This window comes from Caenorhabditis elegans, chromosome V (assembly GCF_000002985.6).
Source record: "Caenorhabditis elegans chromosome V".
In the NCBI taxonomy this organism is placed as follows: Eukaryota; Metazoa; Nematoda; class Chromadorea; order Rhabditida; family Rhabditidae; genus Caenorhabditis; species Caenorhabditis elegans.
Genome location: NC_003283.11, coordinates 6084273 through 6101753, shown reverse-complemented (window position 1 = coordinate 6101753; position 17481 = coordinate 6084273). Strand labels below are relative to the sequence as shown.

The window sequence follows — 17481 nt, the reverse complement described above, 5'->3', positions numbered from 1 at the left end:
CACATTATTCTTCATACTATGTTTTCATATAGAATTTATCAATTTTATAATTTAGATGATAACGAGTGCTGTACTCCTGGAGTCCACCAGGACTTGATAAGAGAATTGAAGCACCACTTTTATAATGAGCAGTACTAATTTCGAATCTGGAAATGATATTTCAGAAACAATCCAGGAAACACCAGAAAAATATCACCACTTTGAAAAATATGTGCATTTATTCAATTATGCTCAAATTTCAGCTTTGGCTCACGAGTGATACGGTCAACCACAATTTTCTCCAGAGTACGCAATTTACGCAAACACCAAACGATGGCGCCAAAGCGCCATTCAAATTTTATTCATCCGTTTCAGCCTTTTTCAGTCTTCTTGTCTCTCATTTTCGCCATTTTCATTGTTTTATTTACACAAACGGTCGTTTAAAATGTAGTTTCCATCTTTTTCCGATGGTTCATCATTTTTGTCATGCGTCTTTTGTGAAACTGGTTTTGCAAAACGAAGCAAAAAATGGATAACTGTGTCAAGGGCGATTTTTCGATTCGTCATGTCCACATAAACGCGATAATGTGTTTTTATCGTTGGTTTCATTCAGAAATTGGTTGATAAATACATTCTACTACATTCTGGCTGTGTGATCCAATTTTTAAATCCGAAAGTCTAGAAATTTAGTGCAAAATAAGCATGGAAAGTTCTAAACCCCTTAAAGAATACTGATCTCAGCTGTTTCTGTTCTTTTCAATCAGATTCCCAATTGCGATAATATCAAAAAGCCCTCTGCTGGACTGCTGTCCACCCGCAAGGGCATTATTTCCTTATCCCAAAATGCTCTCCGTCTGCATCTCTTCAACTCACTCACTCTCTCGCTCTCTTCGCAGTGCGAGGCCGACACGCAACGTGGCCTCTCATCAGACACGCTCCGCCTATTCTCAATGTGTGGCGACCGCCGATTGGCCAGTCGCTGACGTGGACCAATAGATACGCGGCACCTCGAGCCGTGTCAGCCACGCAAGACACACGTCGACTTACTCCATTGTCGTAGCAGACGAGCTCAGTTCAACATCATCAGTTTCAGTTTTGCTCTTGTTCGGTTTCATTTCTAGTCTTTCTTCTCTGAAATTCTCGAATTTTATTCTTTGGTATATTCTCATTCAATTTATCTCTTCTTTTTCCGATTCATATGTTTAATTGTTATATTTACTTTTTAATTTCAGATTCAACTTGGTGTCGTTTTATCGAAAAACGAAATGAAATCACTCTGCCTGTTAGCAATCGTTGCCGTCGTTTCGGCTGAAGTCTACTTCAAAGAGGAGTTCAACGACGCCTCATGGGAGAAGCGATGGGTTCAATCCAAGCACAAGGATGACTTTGGAGCCTTCAAGCTCTCAGCTGGAAAGTTCTTCGATGTTGAGTCCCGCGACCAAGGAATCCAGACCAGCCAAGATGCCAAGTTCTACTCCCGTGCCGCCAAGTTCGACAAGGACTTCTCCAACAAAGGAAAGACTCTTGTGATCCAATACACCGTCAAGCACGAGCAAGGAATCGACTGTGGAGGTGGATACGTTAAGGTTAGTATTTTAAATTTCTTGATGTGATAATTTTTTCGCATTAGTTTGTTAGTATCAAAACATGTTTCTCAATTAAAACAATATTTATTTTCCAGGTCATGAGAGCTGATGCTGACTTGGGAGATTTCCACGGAGAGACCCCATACAACGTCATGTTCGGCCCAGACATCTGCGGACCAACTCGCCGTGTCCACGTTATCCTTAACTACAAGGGAGAGAACAAGCTCATCAAGAAGGAAATCACCTGCAAGAGCGACGAACTCACTCATCTCTACACTCTCATCCTCAACTCCGACAATACCTACGAAGTCAAGATCGACGGAGAAAGCGCCCAAACTGGAAGCCTCGAGGAGGACTGGGATCTTCTTCCAGCCAAGAAGATCAAGGATCCAGATGCAAAGAAGCCAGAGGACTGGGATGAGCGTGAGTACATCGATGATGCCGAGGATGCCAAGCCAGAAGATTGGGAGAAGCCAGAGCACATCCCAGATCCAGATGCCAAGAAGCCAGAAGACTGGGATGACGAGATGGACGGAGAATGGGAGCCACCAATGATCGACAACCCAGAATACAAGGGTGAGTGGAAGCCAAAGCAGATCAAGAACCCAGCCTACAAGGGCAAGTGGATCCATCCAGAGATTGAGAACCCAGAGTACACTCCTGATGATGAACTCTACTCTTATGAAAGCTGGGGAGCCATCGGATTCGATTTGTGGCAGGTAAGAAACTTTTATTCTATTTTTCAAAAATGAAACTCAAACTTTATTTTTTCAGGTCAAGTCAGGAACGATCTTTGACAACATTATCATCACCGACTCTGTTGAGGAGGCCGAGGCCCATGCTGCCGAGACTTTTGACAAATTGAAGACTGTTGAGAAGGAAAAGAAGGAGAAGGCCGACGAAGAAACCCGCAAGGCTGAGGAGGAGGCTCGCAAGAAGGCCGAGGAGGAGAAGGAGGCCAAGAAGGATGATGATGAGGAGGAGAAGGAAGAGGAGGAAGGACACGATGAGCTCTAAGCAAATCGTGCACAGCTTTTCAACTCGCTTCATACAATCGCCCCCACTCCATCACAATTCCCCCGCATTCAAGTCTCTCCTATTCTCTCGGGTTAATTGATTGTTTTATTAATTTATTGAGCATCCATTTTGATGCTGGATAGCCTTTCTTGTTTTATAATAAAAAAATTTTAAAACCTATTTACGAGTTCGATTAGTTCAATGAATATAAAATACAGGATCAGATACATAGAAAAGCGATAAAAACCGGCACAAAATAGGAAATTGATATGTGATTCAATTAAAGTGATTGACGCAACTTCAGCCATTCTACAAGCCAATTGGGAAGCGTTTCCTCGCATTCGAGCATAAAAGAACACAGCTGCTCGATAATATTCGACATTGGTCCGCCAAATAAATGATGCTCATCGATGAGGACAGTAGCTCTTCCACCACATCCATCGCGACCAACTCGTCCGATTCTATGCATGTAGCTCGGAAAATCGGTGGACATTTCCATGATTATTGTCTGAAATATGTGACTTAAGATAAAAAATATTTGGGTCAATAGTAGCCATGTTTTTATCAATTTAATATATATGTAAACTTACCTGTTTCACAGAAGACACATCGATTCCTCTCGACATAATATTGGTACATACAACTCCATGAATGTTGCAAAACTCCAAATCATTCAAAGTGATTGCTTGTTGTTGTTTCAACACACTACTGCATACAGGTTTGAAATTATATCCCATCTGACGAAGTGCCATAGTTACCTGAAAATGTTCTCAATATTTTTAAAATCGAAAGAATAGGGGTAAAACCTGAATAACTCTTGAGACAGTTTCACAGAAAATTGCAATAGTATGCTTCCATGGGCCTTCTTTTGTGCTTCCCATTTCCTTGAGATCATCATCTAACAATTTACAAATAATATTCATCTTAACGATCCAAGGATTCGAATGGATATCATTTACTCGCTGTCCACCAATTCGAATAACTCGTTGAGTGATATATCCAGGCAATCTCGGACAATGGATCAGTGACCATGGATTTTCACCTAACATTCTTGATTGACGTGAAGTTAATGCAATTGAACCATCTTCGTTTCTGTTGTGAGACGCAGAAAAGAAACAAGATTGAAGATTTCTGAGCACATCCTCTTGTAGTTGGTCTAAAACCCAATCAATGTCATTTCCGAAGCATGCAATGTCAATCATTTTATCAGATTCATCCAAAATCATCATTTTCAAATTGTCAAGAAGAATTGTTTTATCCTCGATCGATGCTTTCAGCTTTCCCATCGTACAGAACGCAATATCGCATTGATCTATAAAGAATTCGTTTTTTTTTGGTTAGACGAATGCTGTAACGAACCTTTTGTGAACTGATAGCTAGCAACTAGTTTTTCAATTTTAATATCTCGAATAGGTATAATATCTTCCATATCTATCAAACCAAGAAGAACTTCACAACGATTAAAAAGTTGTTCAACGAGTGAGTTGGTATTTGCAAGAATAAGAATAGTTGGTGATGGCGTGGTTGAAATATTGGTAAGCAATGGTCGCTCCCTCAATGCAATTTCAATCGCCGGAATAAGAAACGCATAAGTCTTCCCGATTCCAGTTGGAGCATCCACTAGAAGTCCTCGGCGGTCACGAATAGCTTGAATTGATTTTTGTTGAACTGCATTCAGAATATGAACTTTTATTCGTTGCAAATTGGCGGCAAGTCGGTGATCTTCTATTGCATGTGCAACCATCCTCTCTGTTCCATAATCAGCTGGAGTTTCTACTCCGTCTTGATCCACCATTATCGTGTTCTCCTCACAGTGTTTATTCAATTTGTCAGTTTCAGCTTTTGAAGATGTGACTGCGCCCAACTGCTGATGACGATCTCTCATTGCTGAAGAAAAGTTATTGAAATATTTAATTGCCCAGAACATGGTTTACCAAAATAATAATCTCTAGTTTTAATAGATCTGAAGTTGAGTACATTTGCATACTTTGGAGGAACTAAATCAATGTGCTCAACTTGTACCCGACTATCGTCTAATGCATCGGCAGTGTTCCAAGGATGAGGCATCTACAAAGATTATTACAAAAATGTTTATATTTTGGTTTGAAAATAAATATTTGAACGAAAAGTAACGGTTTTTACGACACAATATTATAAAAGTAGAAATATAAAAAACGTTTGTTTACCCAAAAAAAAATACATGTAACAATTAAGCCAGAATGAAGATGATAACAAATTAGAAAATCATAGAATCAGAATTTAATATTCTTATGTGCTCGGTGTCTCTTTCGACAGGATCGCATAATCCAGACCAGAATCATCGGATGGGCACGTCACGTCGCTGTTGTATCCATGTTTGTGAAAGAAGCCGAGCGACGGTCCATTATACAGAAAAACTGTTGCCATGACTTTACTCATGTTTGTCCTGAAAATAAGAGTTTTTGTTTATTGGCTCTCGAATTAATTGAAACTGTACTTTGAAGAGAGCTTTTCCAGCGTGTCGAGCATCATGCCACCGATTCCTTTGTTCTGATAAGCCGGTACAATTTGAAGTTCCCAACAATATGCCACAGGAATGTTGTGATCGACCACAAATCGATAAGTGGTATAGCCAATTTTATCCCCTTTCGAATTCTTCGCGATGATGAACCTTGATGTTGTTGCACGAAGTTCGTTTCGCTTGGAATTTTCATCGTATCCCCACTGGGATTTGTGATACATATCGTACATGTTCTCTTTGAATAAACTGAACACCCACTCGAAGTCTTCATCACTCAAATGTGTCGCCCACATGTAATCGAATTTGATAGTTTCGCTGAAAATAATAAAGATTAATTTGAAAATCATTCAAAGATCCTACCCATCAGTTGTAGTACTTCTTTGTGTCTCGCATTCGAATTTCTCAACTGGTTTTATGTGCTGACAAGCTTTTTTGACCAATTTTTTCGAGTCTACGGGCATTTTTGGGCCGATATCTGAAAAATTGTTTTACAATTATTGAGAAATAAAACATGATCGATTATACTGGTGACAAATTGATCAATAAAACCGTAAAGAATACTGAAAAGAAAGGATAGAATCATTTGAAAAAAATGCATATAACTTGAATGTCGTATATTGTGGTGAAAAGTGTGCAAACACCATCACGTCAAGTCACGGATTTGCTTTAAATTAACATTTATATGTAAAAATTAGTCTTTATTGATAAAAATATCGTTAAAATGTACAATTTTGTTGATAATCGGAAACAAATTTACATTTCGTATGTTTTAAGTTGTAATATGTCTCCTAGCTAATATTTTCAGGGTCATTCTTCGCTGTATCATCTGAAATTGAATGCTAGTTAGATATTTTCAATTTTTATTATTAGAAATAAAACAGCTATCCAGCATAAAAAACGATGTTTAATAGAAATATACAAAAAGTGTTACGACAGCACGTTCTTAACCATGCGAAAAGTTCAGAAGTCTGAGACCCGAAGAACTCGGGGGATGTCCAATTGGGGGGATTACCAACTCGGGGGATTGGCCCCGCCCACAGAACCGTGGCTTGCAATACGCCCATTTCTGCAACTGCCGCACGGTTTTAAAACTGTATTTTTCTCAATAGAGCGAGAAATAACAAGAAAAAATAATTTTAAAACCGTGCGGCAGTTATGAAAAACCGTGCGGCAGAAATGGGCGTATTGCAAGCCACGGTTCTGTGGGCGGGGCCAATCCCCCGAGTTGGTAATCCCCCCAATTGGACATCCCCCGAGTTCTTCGGGTCTCAAAAAATGGACGAAAATTAAAATTGCTGTCATACTTCAAACTGAAATTCGTTTCGAGAGTCAAGCCCGTAAATCGCCACAAGTTCTACAGTAGCCATTTAAATAATTATTGTAGTTTTCGCTACAAGACATTTTGCGCGTCAAATAGGTTGCGCAATACGTATTCTCAGAATTTAGTGTTCTCGCAATAAGGCGAAGTTAGGAGGCTTCAAAGATTTGGAAAAAGGGAATGTTCCGCCAGAATCTAACACTTTACCAACTTTACAGTCTCGCAGCGACCTGAACTCCACTTTCATAAATATAAATAATTACCCTCTATATTTGGTAGTTTATTTGTTGATTTAGGTTTAATTTCGTTCGATGGATGCATAAATGTAACAAATTTGTGCAATCATGAACTGAAAAAAGCATCGAAACCTACGCGGAAAAACCAGGCCATATTAACAAACGATCAACTGTGCACGTAGTGTCAGAATGTCCCATCTCGGTTTGATCTTCGAAAATTGCGGGAATTTAGACGCAGTCTTCTAAATTGATTTCGCATAGTGAAGAGTGTGCTAACGTCAACAGAGGATCTCCTGCTTATAAATGGTAGTTTTTTTGAATAATAAAATACGCACTAAAAGGTGGGGCTGAAAATGTACTATTTCTGTAACTACGTGAAGCTTCTTGTACCTACTGAAATATTGTTAATATATTCTAAAAGAGCTTAAAATTTACTACAAAGTTTCTGAAAGTCATTTCAAAAAAAATTACTTTGAAGAGATTTATGAATTTTCAAAGTTTGGAAAATCCATCTATTTTTGCCTATTAATGGTAGTTTTCATTAACTAATAAAATACGCACTAAAAGGTAGGGCTGAAAATGTACTATTTCTGTAACTACGTGAAGCTTCTTGTACCTACTGAAATATTGTTAATATATTCTGAAAGAGCTTAAAATTTACTACAAAGTTTCTTAAAGTCATTTCAAAAAAAATTACTTTGAAGAGATTTATGAATTTTCAAAGTTTGAAAAATCCACCTATTTTTGCCTATTGATGGTAGTTTTCATTAAATAATAAAATACGCACTAAAAGGTAGGGCTGAAAATGTACTATTTCTGTAACTACGTGAAGCTTCTTGTACCTACTGAAATATTGTTAATATATTCTGAAAGAGCTTAAAATTTACTACAAAGTTTCTGAAAGACATTTCAAAAAAAATTACTTTGAAGAGATTTATGAATTTTCAAAGTTTGAAAAATCCACCTATTTTTGCCTATTGATGGTAGTTTTCATTAAATAATAAAATACGCACTAAAAGGTGGGGCTGAAAATGTACTATTTCTGTAACTAAGTGAAGCTTCTTGTACCTACTGAAATATTGTTAATATATTCTGAAAGAGCTTAAAATTTACTACAAAGTTTCTGAAAGACATTTCAAAAAAAATTACTTTGAAGAGATTTATGAATTTTCAAAGTTTGGAAAATCCACCTATTTTGCTTATAAATGGTAGTTTTCATTAACTAATAAAATACGCACTAAAAGGTAGGGCTGAAAATGTACTATTTTTGTAACTACGTGAAGCTTCTTGTACCTACTGGAATATTGTTAATATATTCTGAAAGAGCTTAAAATTTACTACAAAGTTTCTGAAAGACATTTCAAAAAAAATTACTTTGAAGAGATTTATGAATTTTCAAAGTTTGAAAAATCCACCTATTTTTGCCTATTGATGGTAGTTTTCATTAAATAATAAAATACGCACTAAAAGGTAGGGCTGAAAATGTACTATTTCTGTAACTACGTGAAGCTTCTTGTACCTACTGAAATATTGTTAATATATTCTGAAAAAGCTTAAAATTTACTACAAAGTTTTTGAAAGACATTTCAAAAAAAATTACTTTGAAGAGATTTATGAATTTTGCAAAGTTTGGAAAATCCATCTATTTTTGCCTATTAATGGTAGTTTTCATTAACTAATAAAATACGCACTAAAAGGTAGGGCTGAAAATGTACTATTTCTGTAACTACGTGAAGCTTCTTGTACCTACTGAAATATTGTTAATATATTCTGAAAGAGCTTAAAATTTACTACAAAGTTTCTGAAAGACATTTCAAAAAAAATTACTTTGAAGAGATTTATGAATTTTCAAAGTTTGGAAAATCCACCTATTTTGCTTATAAATGGTAGTTTTTTTGAATAATAAAATACGCACTAAAAGGTGGGGCTGAAAATGTACTATTTCTGTAACTACGTGAAGCTTCTTGTACCTACTGAAATATTGTTAATATATTCTAAAAGAGCTTAAAATTTACTACAAAGTTTCTGAAAGACATTTCAAATAAAATTACTTTGAAGAGATTTATGAATTTTCAAAGTTTGAAAAATCCACCTATTTTTGCCTATTGATGGTAGTTTTTTTGAATAATAAAATACGCACTAAAAGGTAGGGCTGAAAATGTACTATTTCTGTAACTACGTGAAGCTTCTTGTACCTACTGAAATATTGTTAATATATTCTGAAAGAGCTTAAAATTTACTACAAAGTTTCTGAAAGACATTTCAAAAAAAATTACTTTGAAGAGATTTATGAATTTTCAAAGTTTGGAAAATCCATCTATTTTTGCCTATTAATGGTAGTTTTCATTAACTAATAAAATACGCACTAAAAGGTAGGGCTGAAAATGTACTATTTCTGTAACTACGTGAAGCTTCTTGTACCTACTGAAATATTGTTAATATATTCTGAAAGAGCTTAAAATTTACTACAAAGTTTCTGAAAGACATTTCAAAAAAAATTACTTTGAAGAGATTTATGAATTTTCAAAGTTTGGAAAATCCACCTATTTTTGCCTATTTATGGTAGTTTTCATTAAATAATAAAATACGCACTAAAAGGTGGGGCTGAAAATGTACTATTTCTGTAACTAAGTGAAGCTTCTTGTACCTACTGAAATATTGTTAATATATTCTGAAAGAGCTTAAAATTTACTACAAAGTTTCTGAAAGACATTTCAAATAAAATTACTTTGAAGAGATTTATGAATTTTCAAAGTTTGAAAAATCCACCTATTTTTGCCTATTGATGGTAGTTTTCATTAAATAATAAAATACGCACTAAAAGGTAGGGCTGAAAATGTACTATTTCTGTAACTACGTGAAGCTTCTTGTACCTACTGGAATATTGTTAATATATTCTGAAAGAGCTTAAAATTTACTACAAAGTTTCTGAAAGACATTTCAAAAAAAATTACTTTGAAGAGATTTATGAATTTTCAAAGTTTGAAAAATCCACCTATTTTTGCCTATGATGTATTTCATAATATAAAGGGATCCAGATTTCCCGCCAAAATATTTTTCACAGAAAATTTAAATTTCCCGCCAAAATTTTGGGTCTTACCACGACGGGTCTCACCACGATGGGTCTCACCACGACGGGTCTCACCACGATGGGTCTCACCACGACGGGTCTCACCACGATGGGTCTCACCACGATGGGTCTCGCCACGATGGGTTTTACCACGATGGGTCTCACCACGACGGGTCTCACCACGATGGGTCTCACCACGATGGGTCTCGCCACGACGGGTCTCACCACGATGGGTCTCACCACGATGGGTCTCGCCACGATGGGTCTTACCACGATGGGTCTCACCACGACGGGTCTCACCACGAAGGGTCTAGCCACGATGGGTCTCACCACGATGGGTCTCGCCACGACGGGTCTCACCACGATGGGTCTCACCACGATGGGCCTCGCCACGATGGGTCTCACCACGATGGGTCTCGCCACGATGGGTCTCACCGCGAAGGATGACAGACCCCGCCCACAATTCTCAGTGACTTTGGGTGTGACGTCACAGACTACAAAGACTACATAGACTACAAATTATGGAACAAACGGAATTATTTTTTTATATATAAGTAATGATATTTCAGTAGGTACAAGAAGCTTCACGTAGTTACAGAAATAGTACATTTTCAGCCCCACCTTTTAGTGCGTATTTTATTACTTAATGAAAACTACCATCAATAGGCAAAAATAGGTGAATTTTTCAAATTTTGAAAATTCATAAATCTCTTCAAAGTATTTTTTATTTGAAATGTCTTTCAGAAACTTTGTAGTAAATTTTAAGCTCTTTCAGAATATATTAACAATATTTCAGTAGGTACAAGAAGCTTCACTTAGTTACAGAAATAGTACATTTTCAGCCCCACCTTTTAGTGCGTATTTTATTAGTTAATGAAAACTACCATTAATAGGCAAAAATAGATGGATTTTCCAAACTTTGAAAATTCATAAATCTCTTCAAAGTAATTTTTTTTGAAATGTCTTTCAGAAACTTTGTAGTAAATTTTAAGCTCTTTCAGAATATATTAACAATATTTCAGTAGGTACAAGAAGCTTCACTTAGTTACAGAAATAGTAGATTTTCAGCCCCACCTTTTAGTGCGTATTTTATTAGTTAATGAAAACTACCATTAATAGGCAAAAATAGGTGGATTTTTCAAATTTTGAAAATTCATAAATCTCTTCAAAGTAATTGTTTTTGAAATGTCTTTCAGAAACTTTGTAGTAAATTTTAAGCTCATTTAGAATTTACCAACAATATTCCAGTAGGTACAAGAAGCTTCACGTAGTTACTGAAATAGTACATTTTCAGCCCTACCTTTTAGTGCGTATTTTATTAGTTAATGAAAACTACCATTAATAGGCAAAAATAGATGGATTTTCTAAACTTTGAAAATTCATAAATCTCTTCAAAGTAATTTTTTTTGAAATGTCTTTCAGAAACTTTGTAGTAAATTTTAAGCTCTTTCAGAATATATTAACAATATTTCAGTAGGTACAAGAAGCTTCACGTAGTTACAGAAATAGTACATTTTCAGCCCCACCTTTTAGTGCGTATTTTATTATTCAAAAAAACTACCATTTATAAGCAAAATAGGTGGATTTTCCAAACTTTGAAAATTCATAAATCTCTTCAAAGTAATTTTTTTTGAAATGTCTTTCAGAAACTTTGTAGTAAATTTTAAGCTCTTTCAGAATATATTAACAATATTTCAGTAGGTACACGAAGCTTCACGTAGTTACAGAAATAGTACATTTTCAGCCCTACCTTTTAGTGCGTATTTTATTAGTTAATGAAAACTACCATTAATAGGCAAAAATAGGTGGATTTTTCAAATTTTGAAAATTCATAAATCTCTTCAAAGTAATTTTTTTTGAAATGTCTTTCAGAAACTTTGTAGTAAATTTTAAGCTCATTTAGAATTTACCAACAATATTCCAGTAGGTACAAGAAGCTTCACGTAGTTACTGAAATAGTACATTTTCAGCCCTACCTTTTAGTGCGTATTTTATTAGTTAATGAAAACTACCATTAATAGGCAAAAATAGATGGATTTTCCAAACTTTGAAAATTCATAAATCTCTTCAAAGTAATTTTTTTTGAAATGTCTTTCAGAAACTTTGTAGTAAATTTTAAGCTCTTTCAGAATATATTAACAATATTTCAGTAGGTACACGAAGCTTCACGTAGTTACAGAAATAGTACATTTTCAGCCCCACCTTTTAGTGCGTATTTTATTAGTTAATGAAAACTACCATTAATAGGCAAAAATAGGTGGATTTTTTAAACTTTGAAAATTCATAAATCTCTTCAAAGTAATTTTATTTGAAATGACTTTAAGAAACTTTGTAGTAATTTTTAAGCTCTTTCAGAATATATTAACAACCAGCCGCTGACCGCGCCTACGGCGCGGGCAACGACTGGCACCATTAAAAGTATTTGACACACATACCTTCAATCACTCAAAAAATTTCTCATCATGAAAAAAACTTGAAACGCGGTTTACTGGCACTGTTACATGTATGTATTTTTCTACGACATGCATTTTTCAAAAATTCACAGACAGTATGAAAACTTTCTGTTACTTTTTGACCAACAGTAACCTTACAATACCACTACAGTACCTTGACATTATCCTCCACCGACTCCTAACCCAATACCTCTTCAAAGGCCGAAATGCCGATTTTTCCAAAACTACAGTAACCCTACCGTATACCGACAGTACCCCTATAGTACCACTACAGTACCTTGACTTGATCCCCCATCAACTCCCAAATAACTACCTCTTCTAAAGCTCTAAGCTCAATTTTTCGGAACATTCCAAAAATTTTCCAATTTTTCTAGAAAGTTCTGGAACATTCCAGAATTTTCTCGATTTTTCTAGAAAGTTCTGGAACATTCCAGAGTTTTCTCGATTTTTCTAGAAAGTTCTGGAACATTCCAGAATTTTCTCGATTTTTCTAGAAAGTTCTGGAACATTCCAGAATTTTCCCGATTTTTCTAGAAAGTTCTGGAACATTCCAGAATTTTCCCGATTTTTCTAGAAAGTTCTGGAACATTCCAGAATTTTCCCGATTTTTCTAGAAAGTTCTGGAACATTCCAGAATTTTCTCAATTTTTCTAGAAAGTTCTGGAACATTCCAGAATTTTCCCGATTTTTCTAGAAAGTTCTGGAACATTCCAGACTTTTCCCAATTTTTCTAGAAAGTTCTGGAACATTCCAGAATTTTCCCGATTTTTTTGAAAGGGATTCAGAAACTTTGTAGTAAATTTTAAGCTCATTTAGAATTTACCAACAATATTCCAGTAGGTACAAGAAGCTTCACGTAGTTACTGAAATAGTACATTTTCAGCCCTACCTTTTAGTGCGTATTTTATTAGTTAATGAAAACTACCATTAATAGGCACAAATAGATGGATTTTCCAAACTTTGAAAATTCATAAATCTCTTCAAAGTAATTTTTTTTGAAATGTCTTTCAGAAACTTTGTAGTAAATTTTAAGCTCTTTCAGAATATATTAACAATATTTCAGTAGGTACAAGAAGCTTCACGTAGTTACAGAAATAGTACATTTTCAGCCCTACCTTTTAGTGCGTATTTTATTAGTTAATGAAAACTACCATCAATAGGCAAAAATAGGTGGATTTTCCAGACTTTGAAAATTCATAAATCTCTTCAAAGTAATTTTTTTTGAAATGTCTTTCAGAAACTTTGTAGTAAATTTTAAGCTCTTTCAGAATATATTAACAATATTTCAGTAGGTACAAGAAGCTTCACGTAGTTACAAAAATAGTACATTTTCAGCCCTACCTTTTAGTGCGTATTTTATTAGTTAATGAAAACTACCATTTATAAGCAAAATAGGTGGATTTTCCAAACTTTGAAAATTCATAAATCTCTTCAAAGTAATTTTTTTTGAAATGTCTTTCAGAAACTTTGTAGTAAATTTTAAGCTCTTTCAGAATATATTAACAATATTTCAGTAGGTACAAGAAGCTTCACTTAGTTACAGAAATAGTACATTTTCAGCCCCACCTTTTAGTGCGTATTTTATTAGTTAATGAAAACTACCATTAATAGGCAAAAATAGGTGGATTTTTTAAACTTTGAAAATTCATAAATCTCTTCAAAGTAATTTTTTTTGAAATGTCTTTCAGAAACTTTGTAGTAAATTTTAACCTCTTTCAGAATATATTAACAATATTTCAGTAGGTACAAGAAGCTTCACGTAGTTACAGAAATAGTACATTTTCAGCCCTACCTTTTAGTGCGTATTTTATTATTTAATGAAAACTACCATCAATAGGCAAAAATAGGTGGATTTTTCAAACTTTGAAAATTCATAAATCTCTTCAAAGTAATTTTTTTTGAAATGTCTTTCAGAAACTTTGTAGTAAATTTTAAGCTTTTTCAGAATATATTAACAATATTTCAGTAGGTACAAGAAGCTTCACGTAGTTACAGAAATAGTACATTTTCAGCCCTACCTTTTAGTGCGTATTTTATTATTTAATGAAAACTACCATCAATAGGCAAAAATAGGTGGATTTTTCAAACTTTGAAAATTCATAAATCTCTTCAAAGTAATTTTTTTTGAAATGTCTTTCAGAAACTTTGTAGTAAATTTTAAGCTCTTTCAGAATATATTAACAATATTCCAGTAGGTACAAGAAGCTTCACGTAGTTACAAAAATAGTACATTTTCAGCCCTACCTTTTAGTGCGTATTTTATTAGTTAATGAAAACTACCATCTATAGGCAAAAATAGGTGGATTTTTCAAACTTTGAAAATTCATAAATCTCTTCAAAGTAATTTTTTTTTGAAATGACTTTAAGAAACTTTGTAGTAAATTTTAAGCTCTTTCAGAATATATTAACAATATTTCAGTAGGTACAAGAAGCTTCACGTAGTTACTGAAATAGTACATTTTCAGCCCTACCTTTTAGTGCGTATTTTATTATTTAATGAAAACTACCATCAATAGGCAAAAATAGGTGGATTTTTCAAACTTTGAAAATTCATAAATCTCTTCAAAGTAATTTTTTTTGAAATGTCTTTCAGAAACTTTGTAGTAAATTTTAAGCTCTTTCAGAATATATTAACAATATTCCAGTAGGTACAAGAAGCTTCACGTAGTTACAAAAATAGTACATTTTCAGCCCTACCTTTTAGTGCGTATTTTATTAGTTAATGAAAACTACCATTAATAGGCAAAAATAGGTGGATTTTTCAAACTTTGAAAATTCATAAATCTCTTCAAAGTAATTTTTTTTGAAATGACTTTCAGAAACTTTGTAGTAAATTTTAAGCTCTTTCAGAATATATTAACAATATTTCAGTAGGTACAAGAAGCTTCACGTAGTTACAGAAATAGTACATTTTCAGCCCTACCTTTTAGTGCGTATTTTATTATTTAATGAAAACTACCATCAATAGGCAAAAATAGGTGGATTTTCCAAACTTTGAAAATTCATAAATCTCTTCAAAGTAATTTTTTTTGAAATGTCTTTCAGAAACTTTGTAGTAAATTTTAAGCTCTTTCAGAATATATTAACAATATTTCAGTAGGTACAAGAAGCTTCACGTAGTTACAGAAATAGTACATTTTCAGCCCTACCTTTTAGTGCGTATTTTATTATTTAATGAAAACTACCATCAATAGGCAAAAATAGGTGGATTTTTCAAACTTTGAAAATTCATAAATCTCTTCAAAGTAATTTTTTTTGAAATGACTTTAAGAAACTTTGTAGTAAATTTTAAGCTCTTTCAGAATATATTAACAATATTCCAGTAGGTACAAGAAGCTTCACGTAGTTACAGAAATAGTACATTTTCAGCCCTACCTTTTAGTGCGTATTTTATTATTTAATGAAAACTACCATCAATAGGCAAAAATAGGTGGATTTTTCAAACTTTGAAAATTCATAAATCTCTTCAAAGTAATTTTTTTTGAAATGTCTTTCAGAAACTTTGTAGTAAATTTTAAGCTCTTTCAGAATATATTAACAATATTCCAGTAGGTACAAGAAGCTTCACGTAGTTACAAAAATAGTACATTGTCAGCCCTACCTTTTAGTGCGTATTTTATTAGTTAATGAAAACTACCATTAATAGGCAAAAATAGGTGGATTTTTCAAACTTTGAAAATTCATACATCTCTTCAAAGTAATTTTTTTTGAAATGTCTTTCAGAAACTTTGTAGTAAATTTTAAGCTCTTTCAGAATATATTAACAATATTTCAGAAGGTACAAGAAGCTTCACGTAGTTACAGAAATAGTACATTTTCAGCCCTACCTTTTAGTGCGTATTTTATTATTTAATGAAAACTACCATTAATAGGCAAACATAGATGGATTTTCCAAACTTTGAAAATTCATAAATCTCTTCAAAGTAATTTTTTTTGAAATGTCTTTCAGAAACTTTGTAGTAAATTTTAAGCTCTTTTAGAATATATTAACAATATTTCAGTAGGTACAAGAAGCTTCACGTAGTTACAGAAATAGTACATTTTCAGCCCTACCTTTTAGTGCGTATTTTATTAGTTAATGAAAACTACCATTAATAGGCAAAAATAGATGGATTTTTCAAACTTTGAAAATTCATAAATCTCTTCAAAGTAATTTTTTTTGAAATGTCTTTCAGAAACTTTGTAGTAAATTTTAAGCTCTTTCAGAATATATTAACAATATTTCAGTAGGTACAAGAAGCTTCACGTAGTTACAGAAATAGTACATTTTCAGCCCTACCTTTTAGTGCGTATTTTATTATTTAATGAAAACTACCATAAATAGGCAAAAATAGGTGGATTTTCCAAACTTTGAAAATTCATAAATCTCTTCAAAGTAATTTTATTTGAAATGTCTTTCAGAAACTTTGTAGTAAATTTTAAGCTCTTTTAGAATATATTAACAATATTTCAGTAGGTACAAGAAGCTTCACGTAGTTACAGAAATAGTACATTTTCAGCCCCACCTTTTAGTGCGTATTTTATTAGTTAATGAAAACTACCATTAATAGGCAAACATAGGTGGATTTTTTAAACTTTGAAAATTCATAAATCTCTTCAAAGTAATTTTTTTTGAAATGTCTTTCAGAAACTTTGTAGTAAATTTTAAGCTCTTTCAGAATATATTAACAATATTTCAGTAGGTACAAGAAGCTTCACGTAGTTACAGAAATAGTACATTTTCAGCCCTACCTTTTAGTGCGTATTTTATTAGTTAATGAAAACTACCATTAATAGGCAAAAATAGGTGGATTTTTCAAACTTTGAAAATTCATAAATCTCTTCAAAGTAATTTTTTTTGAAATGTCTTTCAGAAACTTTGTAGTAAATTTTAAGTTCTTTCAGAATATATTAACAATACTTCAGTAGGTACCAGAAGCTTCACGTAGCTACAGAAATAGTACATTTTCAGCCCCACCTTTTAGTGCGTATTTTATTAGCTTAATGAAAACTACCATCAATAGGCAAAAATAGGTGGATTTTCCAAACTTTGAAAATTCATAAATCTCTTCAAAGTAATTTTTTTTGAAATGTCTTTCAGAAACTTTGTAGTAAATTTTAAGCTCTTTCAGAATATATTAACAATATTTCAGTAGGTACAAGAAGCTTCACGTAGTTACAGAAATAGTACATTTTCAGCCCTACCTTTTAGTGCGTATTTTATTATTTAATGAAAACTACCATCAATAGGCAAAAATAGGTGGATTTTCCAAACTTTGAAAATTCATAAATCTCTTCAAAGTAATTTTTTTTGAAATGTCTTTCAGAAACTTTGTAGTAAAT

The 17481-nt window shown here is 33.5% G+C and overlaps 3 protein-coding genes and 2 non-coding genes across 5 annotated transcripts; 2 read left to right on the top strand and 3 right to left on the bottom strand.

Annotated features, from left to right (window-relative positions):
- Window positions 1-869: 869 nt before the first annotated feature.
- Window positions 870-1019, bottom strand: Y38A10A.8. Its single transcript, NR_068840.1, has one exon. It is a non-coding gene; the product is annotated as an Unclassified non-coding RNA Y38A10A.8 (non-coding RNA).
- On the top strand, window positions 870-1019 carry Y38A10A.10. Its single transcript, NR_068841.1, has one exon. It is a non-coding gene; the product is annotated as an Unclassified non-coding RNA Y38A10A.10 (non-coding RNA).
- Window positions 1020-1211: 192 nt separating this feature from the next.
- Window positions 1212-2762, top strand: crt-1 (Calreticulin). Its single transcript, NM_072174.6, has 3 exons — window positions 1212-1565; window positions 1661-2284; window positions 2340-2762. The coding sequence occupies exons 1-3, from the start codon at window positions 1245-1247 to the stop codon at window positions 2580-2582; spliced, it is 1188 nt and encodes a 395-aa protein (NP_504575.1). The 5' UTR covers window positions 1212-1244; the 3' UTR covers window positions 2583-2762.
- Window positions 2671-4649, bottom strand: smut-1 (Synthetic MUTator; the record flags this gene model as incomplete). Its single annotated transcript, NM_072173.8, has 5 exons — window positions 2671-3090; window positions 3173-3340; window positions 3389-3894; window positions 3942-4469; window positions 4517-4649. 5 exons carry the CDS (start codon window positions 4647-4649, stop codon window positions 2863-2865), a joined length of 1563 nt encoding a protein of 520 aa, NP_504574.1. The 3' UTR covers window positions 2671-2862.
- An 11-nt stretch (window positions 4650-4660) lies between these two features.
- On the bottom strand, window positions 4661-5557 carry Y38A10A.7 (N-alpha-acetyltransferase 40). Its single transcript, NM_072172.3, has 3 exons — window positions 5443-5557; window positions 5059-5397; window positions 4661-5007 (listed from the first exon to the last, which is right to left on the bottom strand). The coding sequence occupies exons 1-3, from the start codon at window positions 5541-5543 to the stop codon at window positions 4851-4853; spliced, it is 597 nt and encodes a 198-aa protein (NP_504573.2). The 5' UTR covers window positions 5544-5557; the 3' UTR covers window positions 4661-4850.
- Between the last annotated feature and the right edge of the window lie 11924 nt (window positions 5558-17481).